Source organism: Aotus nancymaae, unplaced genomic scaffold (genome assembly GCF_030222135.1).
Source record: "Aotus nancymaae isolate 86718 unplaced genomic scaffold, 86718_ANA_hifiasm-v0.15.2.pri h1tg000010l, whole genome shotgun sequence".
NCBI lineage: Eukaryota > Metazoa > Chordata > Mammalia > Primates > Aotidae > Aotus > Aotus nancymaae.
Window position 1 is genome coordinate 3,689,540 of NW_026988421.1, and position 17,665 is coordinate 3,707,204.

At 47.8% G+C, this 17,665-nt stretch overlaps 1 protein-coding gene across 2 annotated transcripts in view; it reads right to left on the bottom strand.

The window, feature by feature from the left end:
- The window catches only part of DOCK1 (dedicator of cytokinesis 1), a 543,465-nt gene that overhangs the window by 33,639 nt on the left and 492,161 nt on the right, over positions 1-17,665 (bottom strand). For both annotated transcript variants that reach the window (XM_021671705.2, XM_021671704.2), the window contains exons 39-45: positions 15,748-15,837; positions 14,762-14,866; positions 9,483-9,624; positions 9,283-9,361; positions 7,770-7,854; positions 3,773-3,859; positions 561-737 (exon numbers count right to left, since the gene is read on the bottom strand). In XM_021671705.2, coding sequence (XP_021527380.2) covers positions 561-737; positions 3,773-3,859; positions 7,770-7,854; positions 9,283-9,361; positions 9,483-9,624; positions 14,762-14,866; positions 15,748-15,837 — 765 coding nt within the window. The remainder of the gene's footprint in view (positions 1-560; positions 738-3,772; positions 3,860-7,769; positions 7,855-9,282; positions 9,362-9,482; positions 9,625-14,761; positions 14,867-15,747; positions 15,838-17,665) is intronic.

Sequence of the window (17,665 nt, forward strand, 5' to 3'; positions counted from 1 at the left end):
CACTACTCAAGGCCCCAGTTACAGTATCAGGAAAATAGCCTCAGGCGATAAGTGCACAGGCGTGGCCTTGTTCCAAAAGAACTGCATTTACAAACAGGCAGGGGCAGGCCCGTGGTCTAGACTACATCCAGGTCCTTCAACTTCTTCCCATTCCCACAGAGCTAGGATCCAGGGAGACTAGCTGGCCAGGGCCCCTCCACCATCAAAGTGTCAAAGCTCCCTAGTCCTGATACTCTGATGTTTTTGCCTAACTTTATCTTTTGGCCTTTACGATCCCAGACCTTGTAAAAGGCACTGGAGGCTTGGGTGCAGATAAGCCCAACCTGGATAGGTCAGTGGGGGTTTCCTGGCTGTCTGGGGATGCCCGGGAAGGCTGGCTGGGGCTCAGGACTTGACTTTGCTGCAGGCTTCAGGGGCTGCCACTGGCTGCTGCTGCCTGGCCTTGGCTGGGCCACTGCTGAGACTGCTCAGTTCCTGAGACCAGGGGCATTTCTGGGCTTTGGGGACTGTTTGGAATTTCCAGCCTGTCCCAGGGCAGGGCAAGCTGGTGGGTCCCGTGCCTTTTCGTAGTTTGTGAAGCCCCCCATGACAGCTGGGTCCACGATGCCGTTCAGGAGCATGGAGAGCGGGTTGATGGGCAGGCTGGGGTCGTCCAGGTGCTGCTGCACCATGCTGTTGATCTTGTCGTTTGTCAGCTGCATGGTCTCGATGGCGTTCTCCAGGGGGCTAATTTCCACCTGCAAGGAGAGAGGAGAGCCTGACATGAGCCCCGCGGCTGCCTCTGCTCCTGGGGTCTCACCAGTGCCACGTGTGCTCTGGGGCAGGCTTCCTGCTCCTCCATGCACCTTTCTTCCAAACAGAATGTTTGGGCAGCTGGGCATTTTATTGTTTGTTCCCATAGATGAAAATTCCAAAGGAACAAAGAAAGCGGCTGCGTGGCTCTGGGGACTGTGTGTGTGCACGTGGCTAGGCACTTATGGAGTCATCCCAGGAAGACACACGGCCTTGAGTGGCGCTTCAACATAACCTGCTTCAGATCAGACACTTCCTATCGTGCTTTTGTTCTCTGCTTGTTGTGCAGAGAGAGATGTCTGGGAATTTTGAGGACTCCAGGCCCGGGCAGCCTGCCCTACCTGTCTGGTTAGGGAGGTTGAGGGAGGTCAAGGGAGGGCCCTGCCATGGCACCACACACCAACGTGTGAAGGAAGAGTGATGACCAGGTGCGGTGGCTCATGCCTACAATCCTAGCACTTTGGGAGGCTGAGGTGGGCAGATCACCTGAGGTCAGGAGTTCAAGACCAGCCTGGCCAACATCTCTACTAAAAATACAAAAATTAGCCAGGCATGGTGGTGCATCCCTGTTATCCCACCTACTTGGGAGGCTGAGGCAGGAGAATTACGTGAACCCAGGAGGTAGAGGCTGCAGTGAGCCGAGATTGTGCCACTGCACTCCAGCCTGGGCAACAGAGTGGAGAAAAAAAAGGGGTGCTCACAGCCCCCTGAGGTTGGGAGGAAAAGGCTGCTTGGAGCACTCCAAGCTGTCCTCAAAGGCTCGTTTGCATTAGTGCAGGAGGTGGGGGACTGACCATCTGTCCTCCTGGCTTCCCCTGCACGCCTCTAAGGGACCTCCACCCTCTTTCTCAGAGGACCCCATAGGGCCTGGTCTAGCCGAATCCCAGCCCAGTGCTCTCCAGCTCAGCCTGAAGGTGCCAGGGCAACATGGCTGGGTCTCAGGCAGGGACCACAGCTGCCCTCAGGTCTTACGTGAACAGTCCAAACCTCCTCCCCATGCTGGGCCATGCGGACCATATCCCAGGGTGATCTTAGCAATAAATTTGCTCTTCCAAAGAAGGCATGATGGGCCCCACCCATGCCCAAGAGCCCCTGGTAACTTCATGTCCAGCTTTCTTCCTGCTGCAGCCTCCAGGGGACTGCCTGGGAGCTGGGGGTGGGGCAGAGCAGAGATGAACAGAGAATAGGTGACTCTGTCCATCAGCAACCCTAGACTGGCACTCCTAGGTGGCTGTGGAGATAACAGAGCCTCTCTGCTCGCCAATGTGACCGTCCTTACACCCACGGAGGGACAACCTCAGGGAGACTGTGATGCACTGGGCGTGGCCAGCCACTGCACCCTGCTGAGAGGGCCCCTTGTCCCTTGTGCTGGACTGCAGGCCTAGCCACACTGTCCCGACCCCACATCTTGCTTTGCCAGGCCCTACAACATTTCATCCCAGGCGCACAGCTTTGCAAATGCACACTCAAGGGCAGTGTTCCACCTGGACTGTTAACTCCCTGTTACTAATCTCATTTGCATTAAGGAAGAATCGTTTCCTATTTTTATCAACCAAAGTTAGCCGCTGTCCCCACAGATATCCCACAGGGGTTGGTCCCAGGTGGCGCAAGGAGGGCCGCAGGGTTTGGTAGCAGGACATAAGTCCTGCCATTCTGGGATTACCTGCCTTCCTGCCCTCTTAGTCAGGTCAAAATGGCCAGCACAGCTGGAGAAGGAGCTGCATCCTCACGAAAGGTCAGGGCTCCCCTCTCCACCTCCGTAAGCTTCTGCATCCGGCAACCCGCTGGCTCACAGGCCCCATGACAAAGGGCTCACGGGCAAAGGGTGGTTAAGAGGATCACTGCCTGTGTTATGTGGAAGGCCTGCTCTTCTGTGGTCTTTCACATGTACAATGCCTCACCAGCTACAAAGGACCCAGCAAAGGGGGTGCTTTTTTACCACCTGACACATAACGCCTACAGCCTTCTATCTGTCAGGGACTGCCTGGCTGTTAGGAGCACAGAAAGGGAACTCCAGAGCAGAAAGTGCCCCCAGGAGGGATAGGCCAAGAGCCCTGGGTGCCTGAGCATGAGGAGATGGCTCTGACTGTGGGCAACCTCTCAAAGAGAGCTGCTCATGCTCATACTGCTGCGGGCAAAGGAGAAGGCTGGGTGCTCGACACACAGCTGGGTAGAGTGGTGCTGGCCAAATCCTAGAGGCAAATAATCACGTGTTTCCGGGGGACTCATTGCAAATTAAACAGCAAGTGCCACCCCCCTCAGTGAGTTCTTGCCAGGTGCAAACAAAAGGCACTGAGACACATGAACAAAAACGTACATATTTCAATCAGATGTTTTTATATTGCCAGTTGCCTTGGCCCTGACATTTCAATATTGTCAATAAATCTGCTGCCCAACTCTGGTCCATGTAAATGAAATTGTCCAATAGCTCACTGCAAATGTGAGTTTCATGTAAATGAAACTGTCCCATCACAAAGCAAGGTTTAGCTTTGCTGAGAGCTGGGAAACATTATCTCTTTAAAAAAGGATCAGATAGGGGTATATTCTCAGGCTATTTTTACTTGAAATGAGCAAGGACTATTAATTAAGTTGTTTGTCATGTAAATGGCAATAAAACCATCAGGAAAAAAATATCTTTTACAAAATTTATGTAAATTGGAATTTGTCTTAAACTTTTCATTTGGTTAACAGAAAGCTCAGCTATGACTGAATTTAAATATGTTGTAGGAAGAAATGAAATCTTCATTGTGGTTTTTTGAGAAGCTAGAGTTGATCATGATTACACAGCATTTCCACTAAAACATGGGTGGGTGAGGAGATACCGATGCTCTTAAGAATAGGTAGGGTGGTGACATGAACTGTAGGGCCTACGGTGTGCACGCTGCCACAGGGACCATGGGGCAGAAGCAGGTGACGAAGCTGGGGCAGACTGTATCGAGGAAGGGAACGGACAATTCTTTCGGGGTGAAAGCATCCTTACCATGAAAACAGACTTGACCTCAAACCACCTTAAAATTCCAGGTAGTTTATATGCTGTTGTGTATATGGTTCTCTCGATCCACATGTTCTGCAAAGGAAACACACACAACACGGGTTAGGAGAAGGACGTCAGCAGGTGGACGGCTCTGCCCCGAGGGGGATTTACAGAAATAACTCCACAGAAGTCATGTCCTTCAGCAGGACAGGATTTGTATCTGTGATGCTCAGCGCAGGGCACATGTGCCTTTAGGCAGCACCTCACAAGCCATGCGCTGCCTAACAGTCACTCAGGATACATCAAAGTAGCCCCCGTCCCCTAGCCAACACTGCCCACCTCTCTGGTATTTGGCAGTGAAAGTATACTAGGTGAGTGAGAAAGATGTGTGTACTCCAGAATGAGGTATGGGGAGCCCCTCTGGAGCAAACAGAATTTTGAGAAAGGCTCCAAAGAAGTCTTAGGTTAGCCACAGGGTTCAAAAGAAACTCAAAGAGACATCTTTGGCAGACAGGATTTAATCAAAATGACCTCTGATGTTCTGATAAAATCAGCTGGTATTTTAAGCTTAAAATGTGTTGACGTAACTAATACATGTTTACATGAGAACATAAAGATATGGAAACAGCAGGAGGAAACACCACCCTCTCTCCTAAGCTGATAACCTACGTGCTTTAATATCTATTGTTCAAGACTTCTTACTAAGTATTAAAAAGTGTGTACATGCATATTTTAAATAAAAACATCATTTAACTATCTGTGTTCTTTGTAAAACAGTATATTACATATTACAGGAAACTGTTCTAAGCCAATGAATATAATTCTCCTACTCTTTAAGGATTGCACAAAAGGGGTCAACTGGAAATCCTGCCCTACCCCGTCTTTGTACCGTGTGGCTTATGACAATCTTCTGCCATTCTAATCTCACTGCACTGCAGGATCACTGAGCAGTCTGAGTCTATCAGTAGGAATCCAGACATAAGTAGATGGGATAATGGAATGCCAGTAATTCCAGAAAATTGGTCCAAGTGCGGGGGCTCAAGACTGTAATTCCAGCACTTTGGGAGGCTGAGGCAGGTGGACTGCCTGAGCTCAGGACTTTGAGACCAGCCTGGCTAATATGGCAAAACCCCATCTTTACTAAAAACACAAAAAATAGCTGGACATGGTGGCACATGCCTGTAGTCTCAGCTACTCAGGAGGGTATGGCACGAGAATCGCTTGAACCCGGGAGGTGGAGGTTGCAGTGAGCTGACATTACACCATTGTGCTCCAGCCTGGGCAACAGAGTGAGACTCTGTCTCAAAAAAGTAAAAAATGCAGAAAATTGGCTTGGATCTTGGAAAGCATTTATCCCAAACTTCTTAGGTTCCATAGGAGGAAAGGGAAGGACCTGGCTGCAGCTTTCGGAACACAGGCAAGGTCTCTGTCTCCTGCGCAGCGCTCCCTTTGTCCATGGGGACGGCTCCCTCGGGCTCTCGTCCTAGCAATGGAAGCAGGTCTGCCCTTCTCATATCCTCCTCTAGACCAGATCTCCAGTGCTTTCTCTCATGCCAGCATGCCCTGAGAGGGACCTCTGGGTTCCACCCTGGGCTTTATGGCCAACTCCCGCTGACGCAGGCCCTGCCTCGTCTCCCTCCTTGTCAGTGCCCTCACTCTGCAGCACGTCAGTCACCCATTGCCAGGTCTGCAGGTGCTGAGCCATGCCGCTCTACTCTCAGCCTGGTGGGCAGCTTCCCCAGCCCCTGCACTTGGAGCCGGGCTCCCTGCTGTAGGGACCGGAGCCTGGCTTCCCAGTACAGCAAAAGACTTTGCACTTATCTGGAAGCTTGAGGCTTTGTGAAGCATGTGAAGGCCCAAATCCTGCGGCTTCTGAACACTTTGTCCAAGTGCCCCGACCTAAATGGGGCTATTAGGGGATTTCAGGGCCATTTAGAAGCAGCATAGTCTCTGAGGCTCAGCACAGCTCAAAATGTCAAGAGCCTCCGTTATTCTTAGCTCTGCACCCAACTGGCTGCGCACCCTTCAGCGGTTCACTTGACCTCCTTGTGTCTATTTCTTTAGAGCCTAAGAATATATCTACTTGCCAGATGGGAGAGGTGTGAGGAAAATTCAAGAACTCCCTGTAAATCCCACAGTCAAGGGACTCCATATAAATACTAGCATTAGTGCTCGTGATGACAGACTGCTCAGAAAGCCACGGTCCTTAGTGAGGATGTGCAGGTTGGACGTGCCTGGGTGTCTGCCCTCAGTGTTCCAGACAACAGACACTGCAATGACAGTCCTGCAGGAGGCCCAGAGCACTGGCATTCACCAATAAATAGGGTTTTAACCTTGAAACAACCGGCCTGCTGGGGCTGTGCAATCCTGCAGATTTCACCCACTCCAAGATCCCTTGTGCTCCTCGGTGACACACAAGGAATCTGGCCTCAGGGCTGGAAGGACCTTCCCCATGGCTCTTAAGAGCTGAGAGAGGAGACTCACAGTCACTGCCCTGAGGATCCAATGACTGGGGGACACCTGAGGGACTGGCAGGGAGATTGGGTGGACGCCACTCTTTACTTGAGGCAACGCTGCTGGAAGCGTTCCAAGCTTCTCTCTGGTCAGGAGTAGGGTGGTAATTCACCTTTGACCTTTGAAGCCTTGATGCCTTCAGATGGCACACAAGAGAAGCCATTCTCAACAGAGGCGGTCCTCTTTGGCAGTCCCCAGGGCTCATGTCTCCTTGCAATATGGGCCTACATGGGGATTTCGGGAGGTTTCTCAGGCAAGATGGATAAACATTAACATTTTTTAAAACTATGGCTTATTTGATGCCTTTTCAACATGGATTCATTCACTAGAGCCCAGGAGTTCAAGACCAGCCTGGGCAACATAGTGACCCCACATCTATACAAAAAAAAAATAAAAATACAAATGAATCCATGAAAGCAGTTTGTATGTAGAATTTTTAAAAGGCTCTAAAGATGTTTGTTGTTATTTCTACAACTCTAATGCTGTGGTTTGCAACAGGGGGAAGATATTTTATTTTGTAATGTCTGGAAACCGTTTTGGTTTTTTTAGTTGGGGTTTCACTCTTGTTGCCCAAGCTGGAGCACAATGTTGCAATTTCAGCTCACTGCAACTTCTATCTCCTGGTTCAAGTGATTCTCCCGCCTCAGCCACCCGATAGCTGGGATTACAGGCATACACCACCACAAAAATACGCAGCTAATTTTGTATTTTTAGCAGAGATGGGGTTTTACCATGTTGGTCGGGCTGGTCTTGAACTCCTGACCTCATGTGATCCACCTGCCTCAGCCTCTCAAAGTGCTGAGATTACAGGTGCGAGCCACCATGCCTGTCCTGGAAATCTTTTATGATCGCTTGTTCCAATGGGGGTGGTGGCACTGGCACCTAGTGGGCAGAGTTCAGGGATGCTGCCAAACATCCTTCGACACACAGGATGGTCCCTACCACAGGGAATAGCCCGGTCCGTATCGCCAGTGGTGCTGGGGTCAAGCCTGCAGTTGTGTGTTGTGCTCTAGTGAAGCTGAGGTGCTGGCTACCGGATGAGGAGTGAGCACCTGGTCCAGACCCAGTTCATCCGCTGACTGCTGTGTCACCTGCAGAAGGCCACATCGGCACCCAGCACCTCAGCTCTCGGTGGGTCCATTTGTAACTAGAGATAATGGTCACCTGCTCTTGAACCTGGGGAAGACCACCTCAGATTCACGGAGGAGGAAAGGCAGTGCGCTGTTCATATGGGAGCAGCGGCATTCGGACAGCATAGTCACCTTATTAAAAACTCAGTGACCTTAGTCATATTGTTTGTGAAATGGCAATTCATTTTCCTGACTTTGGAGGGGGTAAAAGATTAGGATTTCTGCACATAATATACAAAGACATTTAATACTGTCCTGTAGCTGCCTTTGAGGCCATACTTCTCTCCTAGCAGTTCTATTGGTGGCAGAATGAGATTTTTTGTTTGTTTGTTTGTTTGTTTGTTTGTTTGTTTTTTTACCGCAAATTCATTGTCTGGGTTTTTCTCTCCTTTCCGGATCGGCCGAGAATATTCAAATCGCTGCACCTCGTTCACCCTGTAAAAACTGTACAAAGACAGATCATTAGACATTTAACCCGGCAAACAGCCAATTTGCTTTTGGACACGGGGTCTGGACTCAGAATATGTCACTGCATCCTACAAAATGCCCCTAACCTTGACCTGAAGTCATCACGGTGGCCTCCTCTCCCAGCCAGGGAGATGTTGGCAGATGGAAAAATTAACCTGAGTTTTTACCTCTTCCCTGTCCCCGCCAACCCTCGAGGGAGAAGAGAAGCTGAGTAAGAGTGAAATGAGCAAACAGAGGAAAGGTGAGGCGAAGGAGACAGCAAAAAGGCTTTTGTGTTCAATGTATGTGTTATTTTTTAAAAGTATTATAGACTTTAGTTTCAGATCTACAAAGTACAGATTTTGCAACCACCCCAAGAGTGACACGCATGAAATGTAAATAACCTGCCTCCCTGATGTGGGTAGGAGGCAGGCTTTCCACGTGCAGCTTGCACAGGGGCAGGTGTGGGGAGTCAGATTTCTCCCCTTCACTGAAATGCATGTAGGCTTCCACAGCAAGAGAAACTATTGCCTCTGAGAATGCTCTAGGCTTCACTATTTGCTTAATGCCTGTGGGAAAAAAAAATGTTGCAACCCTTAAAATGCATGCCTTGTGAAAGCAATCGTTTGTAAATAAACAGGGTCCCAGTTTATTTCCCATTATTGCTGATGAAAGGTCAAAGAAACGATGAAAGGTTAAAGCAACCACCAAAGTCCAGGAAGCAGAATGAAGCAGACCCTAAGGAATATGAGGTCATCAAAGAGATTAATATTTTCACCAGAACATGAATCACATAGAATGGAGAAGTCTTAATATGAGACACATCTGCTAAAGCAGGTCTTCCTATGCCATTGCCAAGTCAGGTGCAGTTCAATGGAGAGGCAGAAAATCTCACTCAAATCCGGACAGTTGACTCAGGAGGTTTAAAAGCCCCCTAAAAAACCTACATTATGTAATTGCTGTGAAGGCTTCTCCTGTGCGTCACCAGGAGTAAATGTGCAAATCCCATTTCCCGCCTTCTAAAATGCAAACATTCAGGCCAAACCCACAGGTATGGACTCGGCTTTGCTGGGAACGGGCAGGACTCGGGCACTGCTGTAAAGCTCCCTAGGGGATTGTACCCCGCAGGGCACGTCTGTAAAGGAGACCAGAGGGCCGCCACTGCCAGCTTAGGCTTTTCCCATCAGCTGACTTTGGGAAAGGAACAGGCTTTGCACGCTCCCAGCACATGGATTAACATCTCCTTTCACTTTTTTTGGTTGCTGAAAATAATTAGCTTCCCTTGCTCTTCAAAGAGGACAGAAAGAGCATTTGGGAAGTAAATCAAAGACTAAAATCCACCCTTTAAAAGGTGGAATTATTAGCAAGAGATCTGTACACAGCCTCTTACAACCCTCATTAGGGTAAGAAAAATGGGATGATTACCTCACAATCTGCTCTGACACAGGCCTGTGAAACTTAGGAGGCAGATCGAGTTTGGGCTTTACTGTGAAGCACTGAATATCTGCGGTGAGGGGTTAAGGATCACTGACAGCAGCCATGAGAAACCTCCCACACCACACCCAACCACCCCAATGAATGGCGTCACCATGGTTTCACAGTCCATACGGTTTCTTAAAGGATACACTGGCCAGGAGAGTTTTTAATATCGTCGCCTGGTGGAGATGTTGTCTTCATTTTCTCAGCATTTGGAAACTGAGTTAACAGCCGAGCCTCAAAATCTTCCCGGCGCTCATACTCTTTCCCTCGGTAAATGAAAACTTTTCCCTGAAAAGGGCGACATTCATTTAATAACAGCACAGAGAAAGGGCCAGGAAGAGTTCACATGCAATGCACCAGTCTTAAAATATGCTTGACGGGTTCTTACAAAATGTCATTGAATTTAAGAACAACTTGTAATTTTTTTTTTTAACTCGTATTGGCTTTGTTAATGAAGAACACATGGTCACAAGGCATGTGAGTTAATACTGTTTTTAACAGGCACTGAACACTGCATTACTAAAATCTGTGATACGTTTTAGTCTTGACAGTGACAACTGATTTAAAAACTAGATGAAAAACCAAATGAGCACTCAGAGCCCCGCGGTGGAGTGGGCATGAAATGGTTAGAAGGGGTTCAGGCAGCCAGGGCAAGAGGATAATGATGTCCGTGGTTTTCCTTGTTTCTGTTTTCTTTTCAGATAGGCCCTAATTAAGTTGTTTTCATTCTGCCATAAAACATTTAAGAGAGCATGAGCTAAGGTATGCCCTCAGTGCCTGAGCACGGCCACCCCGTGCTGACTCCTGTGAGGCACAGCCAAGAGGCGAGCAGAACCCGGGGGGCAGGGATGCAGACCAGAGCATCCCTGCTAAGTACTTAGAGTACAAGTCCCTGGCCTCCCCCGGGTGAGTGATGAGATGGACGGAGAGCAGGACTTTCCTTCCTGCGTTCAGTGTGGTTGTGCAGATCATTATTCATCAACACATGTCAAGGTAAAATATGCAGAGCTCTTCTTCGAAGGGCTGGGTTTGGTCCATCTCAAATGGCACTTTTGTCACCTCCATAAATTCCAAGTTGGAGAGTCAGTCCACTGGGGTTGTAATAGATGGCTAGGCTAGGCAGCTTGGGGCGGGGCGGGGAGTTAAGCAGGTAAGCATTCTTCCTTCCACAAGGCTGTCTTGTTGGGGTCATTTCTGCCTGAGTGTGGCACAGTCCTCTGTAAATATACCTGTAAGGAACGTTCTTCTTGCAAGACAGAACAGGTCTGCAGTTTGTCCCGAATTCAACACAGGTGTTCTGAATGTCAATGGAGTCGCACAAATGGGCCAATGAATGCCTAGTGTAATGCTGCTGCTGGTTCTGGAAGCCTCTGCCTTCCCCCACCCACCCTGTCCCATCTAGGGACTGAAATGAAACTGCCGCAAGAAGACCTCGAGCAGAAGCCACAGGGGCACAAGACACAGAAGTCTGGGGCCTAATGCTTTCCAGGATGGGACATGTTTGCAGCGGTGCCTCTGTTCTTCCATCAGGGGACACTGGGGAAGAACCTCCAGGCTGAGTGCTCCCAAGTCAGCTGCAGCCTTGCCCCATCTGCCGTCATTCCTGGACAGGTGCCAGAGAGGGAGTCCAGCAGAGACAGAGGCAGAGAGAGAGGACAGCATTTTGCTGCTTATTTTCACACTTACCTCCTACAGACTAAGATTGAAGTCAAATTACAATTTGTCTTACTCATGGAGTTTCAAAAGGTTTAAGAGAGATTCTGTGACACCCAATCAATTGATCCCTGCTATGGTCTGAATGTTTGTAACCCCCAAAATGCAGACGTTGAAACCTAATCACCAAGGTGATAGTATTAGAAGGCAGGGCCTTTGGAAGGAGATTAGGTTTTGTGGGCTCCACCCTTGTTAAAGTGATCAGTGCCTTAGAAAAAAGGCCCCAGAGAGCCGCCTGCCCTTTCCATCCTGTGAGAAGACATGGAAGGCGCCATCTATGAGGACTGGGCCTCCCCAGACTCCAAATCTGCTGGCACCTTGATCTTGGACTTCCCAGCCTCTGGAACTGTGAACAATATATTTCTGTTGTTTAGAAAATACACGTCTAAGGTATTTTGTTACAGCAGCCGCAGTGGACTAAGACAATCCCCTTCCCTCATCCCAGCTTATTCTGAGTTCTCATAAATTGCTAAAAAACAACCAGTTTAAGAATTGGATTCTTTTCCACTTTGTGCTTAGCTATGTCTTAATGCACCATTATGGAAGAAAAATGTTTTATTTCTCTCTAAAAAAAGTCAAGCAGAAACCAAATAATATGTAGTCTTAATTATAAATACACAGTTTGAGCATCTTCTAATGCTATATAAAGCCACACACTTCCAAAATTCAGTAAGATTTAACGTATAACAGACTACTATGAAACTAGCAAGCATTTTTTAATGCTTTACATGAGAAGAAAGACATAGTAATAGAAACGTATATAAAAACCTTAATAGAAAAACACTAGTAAGTTATAGATAAAAACACGAATAACATTTTCTGGAAATGTCAGTTACTTTGCATTCTGAAGTGATCCCTTCAAACACGAAAACAAGGGGAAAATGTACATATAGTCAAAGATATTTATTCCTTGTAAGGCCTATAAATATTAATATGAATGCAAAAAACAGTGAGATCAATTTTTAGAGAAACAGCGGAAGGGACAGCTAGTCAGTTCCTGGAGGCTCCTCTCCCGTGCGGGATCAGGCAACCACATGTTCCACCCACGTTTTGGCGACTGCCAATGTCATTGCCAGATTGACCCTTGCCAGGTGATCTGTGAAGCATGATAAATATATTGCTGCAGCCCCGCAGAATTATCCAGGTGTGGCGGGAAAGTCAGTTCAATATTAATCAAGCCTGTTAACCTCCATTCAGACTTTTCGTTCTGTCCTTTTGGCAGTGGAGATGACCCAGGACCGTCCCTGGAGCCTGCAGCGTGCGAGCTCCCAGAACAACCTGGCGTCCCTTGGCTCAGGGCTACAACGTGTCCTCCACACCCGCCACTGCCCTCATATAATATTCAACACAAGCTGCTGCCTTGATCTGGATTCTGGGACAACCACCCTGCATGGATCCATAGTTGGTGCCTACATACCCACAGGCAGACCTCCATCCACAGGGGCCACATGCACCATCTAACGCCAAGCACTGAGCAAGGCTGCCAGGGCTTAGGGTCCGTCTCTCTCCCCTTCTTAAAGATGTATGTTCCGGGGCACATACGCAGATATACATTCTAATTAAAGCCTTTAGTAACAGTAAGTGGCTTCAACTCCAAGCTGATTCCACCCTTCAGCTTTTTTATTGAGAATGAAGTTAATTGCAAATTTGTCTCTAATTTGGAGCTTACAACTAAGCCTCCTTTATTCATTCTTTGGAAGGGAAGATTTTCTTCAGCATCTGTGCTTCTGATCAACCACTGTCTTTGGTGCACAATGAAGGCAAGAAAAGGAGCTGACCAGCAGTGACCAGGCAGGACACTGAGGAGTGGGCAGCCAGCCTCACCTCCGGGAGCAGCCAGAATGGTGGGCTCTCCTGTCAACAGTGACAGGTCCTCCCCGAGGGGCAGGTTTGTGTCCTCTGGGTGCCGTGATGAAGATATGTCTCACACTATCAGTGACTCCCATGGAATTGGAAACACAGGACCCCAAATAAGCAACATTTGGAACCAGGAGAATCTCCCAACTGGTTTCAACTACTCCAGACAGCTGTGCTCAAGACACAGAGCTTCTGCTTCCTAAAGCCAGAGTAATGACACATGGTCTACCAGGATAAGAGAAAACCACGTCATAAATAAAGAAAGAAAGTTATAAGAAATATCAGGAAATCATGACCCCATTGGTCAATGGGATCCAAGAATATGTTTGGAGAAAATTTATAAATAATCCTATGGTAGGCCAGGCGGACCATTAATATTTATACAACTTCTCCTCTGGCTTCATGTGAATACTGGGAAATGGGCACCCAGCAGGTGCTCACAGTGACTACTTCAATCGCATGTCGAAAGCACATGGCTGTCGCAGGGACCAAGCCTGATTTGGATTTTCCAGTACCGTGGCCATACAGATCCATTTCCAATTTCTCACAGAAGTGAAAACACACATCTTCATAGCAGCACACTGGGTGGGAACAACCCAAATGCTCACCAACGGATCAATGAATAAACAAAATGTGACCTCCCCGTGCAGTGAGATACCCATCGGCCTTAAAAAGGATGAAGTTCTGACATATGCTACAACCTGGATAAACCTGGAAGACATTCTGCCGAGTGAAACAAGCCAAACACAGAAGGTCCCTAGAACAGTCAGATTCACAGAGACACAAAGCAGAATGGTGGCTGCTGGGGGCTAGCGGGAGGGAGAATGAGGAGCCAGTGTTTAATGGATGCAAAATTTCAGTTTTCCAAGAAGAGCAAGTTCTGAAGGTAGATGGTGATGACGGCTGCACAGCAATGTGAATGTATTAATGCCACTCAACGATACCCCAGAAAATGGTTAAGATGGCAAATAATGTGTTACATATATCACCCCTCAATTAAAACAATACGTGTCAATCTCTGAAGGAGGGTTTTTTTTTTTTTTTGAGATGGAGTCTTGCTCTGTTTCCCAGGCGGGAGTGCAGTGGTATGATCTTGGCTCACTGCAACCTCTGCCTCCCAGGTTCAAGTGATCCTCCTGCCTCAGCCCCCCAGTGGGATTACAGGCATGTACCACCATGCCCGGCTAATTTCTGTATTTTTAGTAGAGCCGGGGTTTCGCCATGTTGGCCAGGCTGGTCTCGAACTCCTGACCTCAAGTGATCCACCCGCCTCAGCCTCCCAAAGTGCTGGGATTACAGGCTTGAGCCACCGCGCCCGGCCAGGATGGTCCTTTTTTTTTTTTTTTTTGAGACGGAGTTTCGCTCTTGTTACCCAGGCTGGAGTGCAATGGCGCGATCTCGGCTCACCGCAACCTCCGCCAACTGGGTTCAAGCAATTCTCCTGCCTCAGCCTCCTGAGTAGCTGGGATTACAGGCACACGCCACCATGCCCAGCTAATTTCTTGTATTTTTAGTAGAGATGGGGTTTCACCATGTTGACCAGAATGGTCTTGATCTCTTGACCTCGTGATCCACCCACCTCGGCCTCCCAAAGTGCTGGGATTACAGGCGTGAAACACCGCGCCCGGCCAGGATGGTCTTTTTAAGGAAAAATCAGATAGAAAGGTTATATGCAAATAAAGAAAATCTTGTCAGCTCCTCTCTGCCCGCCCATGCTAACCAGCGAGCGCTATAGCAGTGTGGAGAATTGGACATTGCCACATGGATGGAAAGTCCCCATCCTTCCTCAGAACGGGAAGGGGCCTCTCTGCTGGGGGAATAATCATGGCAAAGGTTAAGCAGAATCAAACTTTACCCGTAGGAATGTGGGGAATCCTTGTCCATAGTAGCCAACAGCAAAATAGTCAGGCTTGGGTCTTATCACTTTGACGATATTTTCATAAAACTGAGCCTGTTTTTTCTGGAAGGAAAAAGTAAATGCATTTCAGGTTTGAGCATTCAAGCATGTGTGGCTCTGGATTCTTCTTGCGGGCTCCTTAAGCTCTAGAAACTTGTGTAGGGTGGGGGAGGGAGACTATGGGAGGACATGGTGGGAGAGGGTGCTGGGGCTTGCACCTGAATTTCATCTCACTCCATTATCTCGACGTTATTTTTCACTCATTCTCCATCATTCCACAAGGGAATCTGAACAAACAAGCCAAATTCATCAACCAGTTGTGACTTGTGGGTGTTTTCAATAACCAAAGAGGTACCATAGAAATGTGTTTTTTCTGATTAAATGGCTGGCCCTTCATATTTTTTAAATGGTATGAGTCAGACAGTGGGATACATTCAAGGAGAATTTCAAAGAGCAGAATTGTTCTATTCTAAATTCATGACAAACATTCCAACATCATTAAGGCGATCTGCTCAATACAAAAATGACGTGGCAGAGGAGGCAGCGATTAGAACCGTACAGCACTTCCATGGCAAAAGGAAGATCTGCTCACTATCCGTCCATCCCCCTCTTGTAAAAGGGGCCAGTTTTAAACTAGTACAAACCCTCAGAGACTCCTGCGCTGTCAAGAGCGCTACATACAGGGCCAGCAGTTGTTTATGCCCAGTTTGTTCCTAGAAGCCTTAAGAGTTTGGTTATAAGAGCTGACATGGGACTAAAAAGTGAATATTTATGAGCGAAGCATCAACCAGCAAATAAACTAAAACCATCTTCCTGGGAAAAATGGAGGGACATGGCCAAGGTCCCAGAGTGCTGAACCCCATCGTTGATATGGAAAGAGAAATTCCTGAAAAACCAGCTGAGATTGCCTGTGTTCATTTACATGAAAAGAAATAAAGACTCACCAGCAATTCGCTGAGTTGCTCGTAATCAAACATTTCGTTCTCATACTGCTCGGCTAGCTCCTTGCCCAAGGCAATGGCCTCCTCCCACATCTGCGAGTTAAAATAAAGAAAGAGAAACGGAGACCTGAATCATGCAAAGAGTAAAACACCAATGCGGTCATCTAAAATAAAACAATGTAGAAGTGTATTTGAAGAAATGAAACACCGTGAAAATAATACTGATAAAATACAAGTATTTTCTTGAAGCCTCTGTCTTCCAGCTTATGACCCGCGGCATCAGTTGGCCAAAGAGGTCAGTCACTGGCAGGTCAGTCATGCAGGCCTCCGGCCACGGCAACAGCAGCTGGTCAGTCCTCACTGTTCCTGTCCTTGCTCTCCTGCTGCCAGCTGTGGCCTGAAACCCAGCTGGCAGAGCAGCCTTGGAGCCAGGGAAAAGGAACTGGAAGGTGAAGAGAGGCTGTGGGGTGCAGTTATATAGAAATTGGGGGCCTGACTTGGCTCCTTTCCCAAACCGTCCACTTAATAGATGCTATGTTGAAAATCATCAATGGTCAGAAATATCAAGGCAGACTTCCACTCTAAACTAAAGCTTGCAGAAAGTCTGATGTATGTGTGTGACTATGCTATGGATATAAAGCCTGCCATCATTTTCAAAAAGGGTAACTTTGGGGCCGGATACAGAGGCTCATGCCTATAATCCCAGCACTGTGGAAGGCCAAGGCGGGTAGATCACCTGAGGTTGGGAGTTTGATAGCCTTGCCAACATGGAGAAACCCCGTCTCTACTAAAAATACAAAATTAGCCGGATGTCGTGGTGCATGCCTGTAATCCCAACTACTAGGGAGGCTGAGGCAGAAGAATCACTTGACCGAGGGAGGCAGAGGCTGCAGTGAGCCAAGATGGCACCATTGCACTGCAGCCTGGGGAAAAAAAAAAAAAAAGAAGAGAGAGAGATCCAAGATGGCCGATTACTAACAGCTCAGGATTGTAGCTCCCAGTGAAAGCGTAGAGAACGAGAGGACGCCACACTTTCAGATGCATATTTGCTGTTCACAGACCAGGGGATTCCCAGCAGAGGAGCCCCATGGGTCGCCAACGCGACTCTTGTGGCCAGCGCGGCAGTTCCCGGTGCAGAGTAAACGGGACTGGGTCCCCTTTTGGTTGACGTTTGGAGCTCCGGGAAGGCAGAGTCACCTATTCAGCTAATTGAAAAAGGGACTCAAGAAGGAAGCCAGACCGGAGATTCCTGGGCAGAAAAGCACCATGAATCTTAATGCCGCTGTTTTAGCCGGTGCAGTGGGTCGCTCAGATTCCGGCACTGGAAATCAACAAGTTGGACGTCCACTCAGAGACCTAATTTGAAAGTTGGTCATTACAAAGACGACAGGTGGATAAATTTACAATGATGGGAAGAAACCAGCGTAAAAAGGCTGAGAATACCCAAAATCAGAATGTCTCTCCCTCGACAGGGGATCACAGTTCCTCATCAACAAGGGAACAAGCCCTGATGGAGAACGAGTGCATTTCATTAACAGAATTAGGCTTCAGAAGGTGGATAATAAGAAACTTCAGTGAGTTAAAAGAACACGTTCTAGCCCAATGTAAAGAAACTAAGAACCTTGAAAAAAGGTTTGACGAAATCCTAATGAGAATAGACAATTTAGAGAAGAATATAAGTGAATTAATGGAACTGAAGAATACAATATGAGAACTCCGTGAAGTATGCACAGGTTTTAACAGTCGAATTGATCAAGCAGAAAAAAGGATATCAGAGGTCAAAGACCAACTTAATGAAATGAGAAGACAAGATTAGAGAAGAAAGAGTAAAAAGGAATGAGCAAAGTCTCCAAGAAATAAGGGATTATGTGAAAAGACCTAATTTACGTTTGATAGGTATACCTGAATGTCATGAAGAGAA